This window comes from Chinchilla lanigera, unplaced genomic scaffold, assembly GCF_000276665.1.
Source record: "Chinchilla lanigera isolate Chin_1 unplaced genomic scaffold, ChiLan1.0 scaffold00008, whole genome shotgun sequence".
In the NCBI taxonomy this organism is placed as follows: Eukaryota; Metazoa; Chordata; class Mammalia; order Rodentia; family Chinchillidae; genus Chinchilla; species Chinchilla lanigera.
This window is the reverse complement of record NW_004955409.1, coordinates 2,821,098-2,829,135: the sequence shown is the minus strand read 5'-3', so window position 1 is coordinate 2,829,135 and position 8,038 is coordinate 2,821,098. Positions and strand designations below refer to the sequence as shown.

General features: G+C 52.9%; 1 protein-coding gene across 2 annotated transcripts in view; it reads left to right on the top strand.

Moving 5' to 3' along the window:
* Window positions 1–8,038, top strand: part of Tmod2 (tropomodulin 2 (neuronal)) — a 41,545-nt gene that overhangs the window by 13,582 nt on the left and 19,925 nt on the right. For both annotated transcript variants that reach the window (XM_005376636.1, XM_005376637.2), the window contains exons 5-7: window positions 1,811–1,897; window positions 4,324–4,454; window positions 5,965–6,072. In XM_005376636.1, coding sequence (XP_005376693.1) covers window positions 1,811–1,897; window positions 4,324–4,454; window positions 5,965–6,072 — 326 coding nt within the window. The remainder of the gene's footprint in view (window positions 1–1,810; window positions 1,898–4,323; window positions 4,455–5,964; window positions 6,073–8,038) is intronic.

The window sequence follows — 8,038 nt, the reverse complement described above, 5'->3', positions numbered from 1 at the left end:
AGCCTGGACAACTTAGCAAAACTGGAATAAAAAGGCGCCTGCCTGGCAAGTGCAAGGTCGTGAGTTCTGTTCCCGGTACCGGCAAAAAAAAAAAAAAAAAAAAAATTAAAAATAAGATGGGCTGAACACATTGCTCAGTGCCCCTGGGTTCAAGCCCTAGTACCAGAGAGAGGAGCAGGGGGAGACTTTCTCAATACACAGTGCCAGAGACATAGTGACAAATTCTTAGTCACTTAGCAAGGTGTAAAGCTCATTCAGGAGCGGCTGACACGCAGGAGGAGCTCGTTCACTCTCTGAATAGGTAAAGCGGGATTAGCATCCCCCTTTTATAAAGGAGGACCGAGGTCCCACAGGTGCGTGGTGACTTCCTAGGTGACATGATGGCTCATCAGGGTTCGGACTCTGGCTGCCTCTCTGGCCTGGCTGGTCCCAATTGGCCACTCCCCTTCCGGTTGGCCTGGAGCTCACAGCCTGGGTGGAGCCGATGGTCTCAGGGCTTCTCTGGTTCACATTGGAGACATCCCCAGTTAAGGGCCACCTGCCCCCGCCCCAACACACTGCCTGCATTGCACTGTGCTGCCCCCTGGTGCGAGCTCCAGGTATCACAAGACACTAGCATCCCCATGGGTCAGCCATCCCTGCTCTGTTCGCCCTCTGGAACGCTGAGGGTCGGGACAGGACAAAGCCTTTTAGTACTGAGAGACAGACGGGAGGTTTACGTGAAAAAGGACCACGGTTGTTCTGATTTTGCCTCTGAAAAGATTATGTGCAATCATCTATATGTTCAGTCTTAAAGCCTTTTGACTATGCCGGGCACACCCCTGTAATCCCAGCACTCGGGAGGCTGAGGCAGGAGGATCGTTGCAAGTTCGAGGCCAGCCTGAGCTACAAAGTGAGCTCAAGGCCAGCCTGAACTGTATAGCACAACCCTGTCTTAGAAAGACAAAAAAAAAAAAGAAAAACTTTTGACTCACTTATAGGAAGAGGGATGCACCCTGAGACCATAATGCTACGGAAACAAATCAGAGACGCACGAGCTTAGACATCACATGGTTTCTCTTAGATGAGCAACCCAAACTGTAAATAAATAAAAGCGCAAAATAAAAGATGGACAAGGGTCGGGGATATAGCTCAGCCGCATAAGCGCTTGCCTGGCAAGCCTGAGGTCATGAGTTCAATTCCCGGTACAAAAAAAAAAGTGGACGGTAGGAAGTAGGGAGGTAGAGCTTTTGCAGGTGGGAAGGGGGCCAGGGGACAGAAGGCGGGGGGTGGGGGAGAAGGGCCAGGCGTGGGAACAGAGTTAGTGTATCATGTGCATGGACCAGCTCCCCAGAGGCGTGTGATCCTTACGTACTGCAGGCATGGACTGATAAAAATAAAAAAGTTTGAGGTAAAAAACCACTTTGACTTGTTTTACAGAAAAGAAAACTGCAGTCTCCCTATGTAGGGTCTGGGAAGTTTTTTTTGTTTTGTTTTGTTTTGTTTTGTTTTTGGTGCTGGGAATCGAACACAGGACCTTGCACTTGCCAGGCAGGCACTTGTGCCGCTGAGCTAGATCCCCAGCCTTGGGTCTGGGAAGTTTTAGGCCGTGGGGGACAGAACTAGACCACTGTTTCCTGGGCCCTAAGGGATTCCCTGCGCTCCCACACAAAGCCGTGCGGTGCGCTGGCAGTCCGGGAAGGAGTCATCAACAAGCCCCACTGTGTGAGAAGGGCCCCAGGCCTGGACCCCACACAGACAGCTGTCCTTCGGGGGCGAGGGAGCAGCCTGAACGTACGCCTAATGCTCCTTCCCAATGCTTTGTCCTCAGCCGTCCTTGGAGTGCACAATTTGCTCAACAATCCCAAGTTTGATGAAGAAACAACCAACGGCAAAGGCGGCAAGGGGCCTGTGCGGAGTAAGTTGCTGCGGGCCTGGGCTCCACCCTCTCGCAGGTTCTTCCCGCTCCGAGCCGAAGGCATGGTGGGGAGAAGCTGGTCCCTCTGGCACTGTGCAAGCGCCGGTGTGTTTTGCCCAGAACACATGTTCTTGGCTGGTCTCTTCAGCCAGAAGCACAAATTGCTGATTAAAAGGGTGCCTGGTCAGCACCAAATGCAAACAAAGTGGGCAGTTCCCAAGATGGAGCTTAGGGGTGGCAGCTGCCGAAGCCCCTTCCCTGGATGGACAAGGGTCTCCTTGTCTCACTGGCGTGCTTGTCCTCCCCTAACCCAGGGGGCGTGAAGGACCCGAGCCCGACCTCCCGGCGCGGAGTGTGATCCGCTGTCTGGCATTTCAGTGTCTTGGAGACGTTCCACTTAGGTAGACTCTCGTTCACTCCTGTCATCTGCTGAGGCCCTGCTGTGTGTCAGGAGTGTTCCCGGCTTAGGTACAGAGGCGAGTCCTGCCGAGAGGAACTCACCTGTCCAGGTAGGCGTGGACCTTTCCTCAGGAGTCTTAGCACGTGCTGACCCAGGGCTGGGGAAACTCACAGGAGATCATCGTAGGTCCTCTCATGAGGTGTGATCGAAGAGGAGGACGAATGTTTACGTTTTCAGAATTTATTACAGTGAAAAACACATTGCCGTGAGTCCCCTCCTCCCCGCCCCCTCGCTTCGAGCACACCCCTCCCATGGTCCTCTCCGCTTCCTGCAGCAGCTCTGGAGTCCTCTCTCCTGAGTGTCTTTAGTGGTGCTGTCCTGGCTGCCTCGGCATCCTGAGTGAATTCAAAACGTTTCCCCTTCACGATCATTGTGACTTTGGGGTTTTTTTAATGTTTTTTTGTTTTTTTTTTTTTTTTGTACTGGGAATCGAACTCAGGACCTTGCGCTTGCCAGGCAGGCACTTATGCCACTGAGCTGTATCCCTGGCCTGTGACTTTAGGGGAGAGCCAGAGTCTCCTGGTGCCAGATCCAGTGAGTAAGGTGGGTGAGGGCACGCCGCCCGTGTCTACGAGCTGCCTTTCTCTTGAACAGCACATGCAGCTGCATTCACTGGACATTTGATCCGCCTGGTAAAGACACCAGGAAAAACTCCAGAGCTGCTTGAGAAATGGCAGGGACCATGGGATGAGTGTCTGCGCAGCAAGGGGGAGGGCTTGGAGGGGATCCACCGCAATGTGTCTTTTACTACCATAAACTTTAAGTTTAAATACAGCATGATCAGCCCTCACAGGCTAATTCTATTTTATTCTCTCAGAGAGACTCGGAGGTGCCTTCTTGTCTCAGCAGTGTATTTGTGATTATATCGCTGGCCTCTTTCCAAGCTGTGACCTCTTTCAGTATCTGTTTCCTTCATTCTCCTAATGACTGGGTAGTGTCTTGTTCCATGATTGTGAGAATGTAGCCGTTTTCCCATTGCTGAAGGTTTGTGTGTCGTGTTTTGCTGTCAGGAGTAACACAACAGGAAATATCCTGAGGGCATCTTTTTATGTAGTCAGCCTGTTTCTTCTGTAGGATACACTTCTAGATGTAGACTTGGTGGGTCAGATAGCACATTTAAAGTGTTTATCGATAATACCAAATTACTGCTGTGTGTGGTAGCCAGTGTAATCCCAGCACTCAGGAGGCTGAGGCAGGAAGGTTACAGTGAGTTCAAGGCCAGCCTGGACTTCCCAGGGAGACCCTGTCTCAAAAAAAAGAATTACTCTCCCCAAAAGCTTTCATCAGTTTACCGCCCCACCAATGATACATGAAGATCCCTCTCCCGACATTGTTGCTAGCTGTGTCATCTCTTTCACATTTTCTTGCTAATGAAATAGTGTCTCATTTTCCATTTTGGAGCTTAATTCCTTATAGATTTAGGGAAGCAGCCAAGTCTTCTCCAATGCATTGTCTATTTTTAATTGTGTTATTGAGTTGCAGTGTGTATCAGGTTATCACCCACTGTGTGTTTTATACTCCACACATTTTCTGTCAGATTGGTTTTGAGACAACATCCCTTCTTTTCCATCACTTCCTCAGAATGAAATCAGAGGAGGCCAGGGTTTGCTCAAGAAGCTGGAGGTGCGTTAACACTTGGGAAATTGGAGCTAGGTATGATGGTGTGCAGCTGTGATCCCGGCACTCAGGAGGCTGAAGCAGGAGGATCACTGCTAGTTTAAGGCCAGCAAGGGCTCCCTAGTGAGTTAGAGGCCAACCTGAACTACATAGTGAGACCCTATCTCGAAAGATCACAAACTGTAACTCAGTACTCTCCCACGGCTGTGCCTGCTTGACGGAGGATAAGCTCAGTGTGCCTAGAGCATTACTGGGATCGGAGCCCTGGAAATGATTCTCGCTTGGGGGTACGTGCGCTCTCCATCGTGAGCCCTTGCATCTCACTGTGAAAGGTAAATTTGTGTTGCAGACGTGGTGAAAGGGGAGAAGGTCAAGCCGGTGTTTGAGGACCCTCCCAACCCCACCAACGTGGAGGTCAGTCTGCAGCAGATGAAGGCCAACGACCCCGGCCTGGAGGAAGTGAACCTCAACAACATCAAGGTACCCCGCGGCGCCCGCTGGGCCCCCTGCGCCACCTGCTGTGGCACCTCTTGAAGCCCTTTGTAGTCACGGATCTCGAGGCGCCATGTCCTGGTTAGACTTTTAAAAGGGCAGTTTCCAGAACATTCTGAAAAGAAATGACTCTGACACTCAGAGGCAGCGTTATTTCACGCAGCGTTGGAAAGTGAGTGGCTTCAGAGTCGTTCGGGGCCACAGGAGAGAGGCTGTCAGGGTTAAGGTCCTCGCAGGCCAGGCCGGGCCGGAGGGCCCCCACCACGACGGCGCTGGGTGGCTGTCAGCCCTGGCCCTGGGCGTGCCCACAGCATCCTCTCCGTGGGCTGCCCAGCGTCCTTCCCGCAGGAGGTGAGCCGGGCGTGGCAGGGAGGCCACGCAGGGCGCCTGTGCCCCTTGCGTCCTGGTCTCCCAATCTGAGGTTGTCACTCGTTTCGGCGAGCGAGCACGGTCACACCGCTCTCAGAGGAAGGGGACGAGTGTGTGTGTGTGCATGCGCGTGTGCATGCGTGGACACAAACATCTCCCAGGTTTGTTCTGTTCATTCTCTGGGGCAAATTCCTAGCATCCTGTGAGACTTTCACTGAGTAGCGGGACGTGCCGTAGCCCTCGCCACACACTTCGAATCCATTACCCCACTGATCCTCAGGAAAGGCGGAAAGACGTTAAGTGGCCGGGTCACACGGCAAGTCCGTGGTGTGGCCAGCACTCCTGTGCCCCCGGCCGTGCCCACGTCGCCTCCCTCCCGCGGCCCGCACTGAGCTGTGTTCCCTAAACACAGAACCAAGGAAGGTCCGCTCAGCCTTTAAGCACTTACATTAGGAGAAAAGCGCCGAGCAGACCATCGCACCCGGAGGCAGCGGGGCTGAACGCCGTGGAGCTGTAGGGAGGAAATCTGAGTGCTGCCTGCGGCAGCCCACAGGCAGCGGAGTGAGACTTCTGCTGGGCCGTGAGCGATGGGGAGGGCTGAGCTGGGGAAAGGGCTGGAGGAATTTCCAGGCAGGAGGAGAAGCCTGTCTAAGGGTGTGGAGGAGACGGACCACGCACACGCTCGGGAAGTAAAGGAATGGCAGGTAGGCCAGCCTGGCTAGAGTCTAGAGAATGGAGGAGAAAAGAGACTGAAGCAGCGTGCACACATTTGTGTGCCTGTGTGCGTGCGTGGGTGCGCGTGCGTGGGTGCGCGTGCGTTTCTGGGGTAGGGAAACCAGGGTGCGCCTCTGTGTTCAGTTCCCCTGTTGGACACCAAGCGGCGCTGTTGCCCAGGATAGCGCGGCTGCAGGGCTGAGTCCTGAATCTCCCCAGGAGTTGTGTGTCCTTAGCCACGGAGACACAGCTGAGCTTCCAAAGTTGTCGCGGGGCTCGGGGCGCGGCTCAGTGGAAGCGCGTGTGCTCAGCACGCACGAGGCAGGCACACGCACACGCTCGGTCCAGGTCCTTGGCTTGGGTGCGAGTGCCGCAGAAAGTCACTGTGGATAACCCGGAGTCCTCTGTGCTGCAGAACATTCCCATCCCGACGCTGAAGGACTTCGCGAAGGCGCTGGAGACCAACACGCACGTGAAGAAGTTCAGCCTGGCCGCCACCCGCAGCAACGACCCCGTGGCCATCGTGAGTAGAGCCCTGCGGGGTCGCGGGGTCCCCAGCGCCGGTCCAGCTGCGGGCACCGCTGGTCCACGGGGGCGGTTGTCACAGGCAGGGACCCCTCCGAACCCTGTGCTGCTCCTTCCCGAGGAAGAAGCAAGATACGTGTGGCTAAATAAACATTTAGGGCTGCTTGTGTGCTTGGCCACGCTTTCTGAAACGTTTTTTTCCATAGTAGCAGTCTGTTACCAATGCTGGATAATCCGACCCCCAAATCCCACAGAAGCTTGGTGTGTTTAAATATGTTAAAGCATGTTTTATTTTAATACGTGAAATGGATTAATATGTCTCAAAGGTATTTTAAACAACCAAATATTGCAGCAGGTTTTTTGTTAACAAGGATGTGAGGGGTTCCCAGGCCCTGTCCCTCCCATGCAGGTTAGGTCATTCAGCTGAGCGACCCCTTGGCCTGAGCGAGTCCAGGGACTGCTGCCGTCGTCTTGGCAGGTCCTCCTGTTACTCTTCCTTTGAATCAGTGCTTTGCTGAGGAGTTAGTAAATGCCACCCCTGGCCCCTGTTCTTGACATGTGACACCTCACCACACTGTCACTGTGACACTGTGTGGGATATACTAAGATTTGTCCCACTGTAAGAAATGCGAGCCAAGTGTGGTGGCACATGCCTGTCATCTCAGCACCAGGGAGGCTGAGGCAGGAGGATTGCAGTGAGTTCAAGGGCAGCCTGGGCTGCATAGTGAGACCCTATCTCGAAAAGAAAAGAGAAAGAAATGAGCAGGCTGAAGCCCAGATGGAGTAAGTCTCCCACTTCTCACAGCCGGAAGGACAGAGTCGGGGTCACCTACCGGTCGCTGAGCTCCACAGCTGCACCCTTGACACCCACACATGAGGCCTCGCTGTCTCCCCCTGCCTCGTCCTGTCGTGTAGCAGGAAGTGGGGTTCGGGCTGTGCTTCTCCAGCTTCTGCCGCTCAGCCCCGAGTCCGGCTCGGAAGACGGCGTCTGTCTGGCCAGCTGGTCTGATGGAGAGCAGCGTGTCTTCGGTGGATCGGGTATTTAAGAGGGAGAGTGGGAAAGCTTGACTGCTGTCACGGCGCTGGCACAGAATCGGAGTTGAAAATACTCGCTAGATGAACGCATTGTCACGACCTCCAGCCCCTCGGCAACAGAGGATATTCCCATGGTCACAGCAGCAAGCTTGACATGTGCGTGTTTGTGGGAGGACTAAGCTGTGAAAGCGATATTTTCACCAGCAATGGTTATACACAAACTTATGGGTGGAAAGCAGTCATTGAAACCTGTCATTAAAATAAAAATGAGAGCTGGGCATGGTGGTGCACTCCTGTAATCCTAGCACACCTGTAATCCCAGCATTTAGGAGGCTGAGGCAGGAGGATAAACTCAAGTTCAAGGCCAGCCTGAACTATACAGCGAGACCCCGTCTCAAAAAGAAACAAAGCAATAATAATAACCATAATAGAAAAATAACAACAAATCATTGGTAAACTAAAGTGATCAGTTAAAAGATTCTTATCTGTGTGTGATTTGTATCATCTCTGCCATTAAGCCGATATATCTAAAAAACAAAAATGTTCACAATACACTTGGTGTATAAATGAATAAAGGGGTGAACCGAGAAAGGACTTGTTTCTTCTATGACATGCTCCTTACTGTGAAGCTGCAGGGCGGGGACAGTTTGAGGTCTGCTGCCAACACTGCCCATCAGTACGCCAACCCCTGACCCAGCTCCATGGATAACATGTTGGGTGACTGACTGAATCCCAAATATAATCTCCGTGCTGCTGCTTTTAACACACCACTCTGTGTTGAAGGCCCACCATGTAGCAAGTGCCGGGATAGAAATTAGCATCAGTTTTCAGGTATATTTGACCTCCTTTATAACTTGCTTTTAAAAAAATAACTGGCTCAACCTGGACGTGGTGGCATACACCTGTAATCCCAACACTTGGGAGGCTGA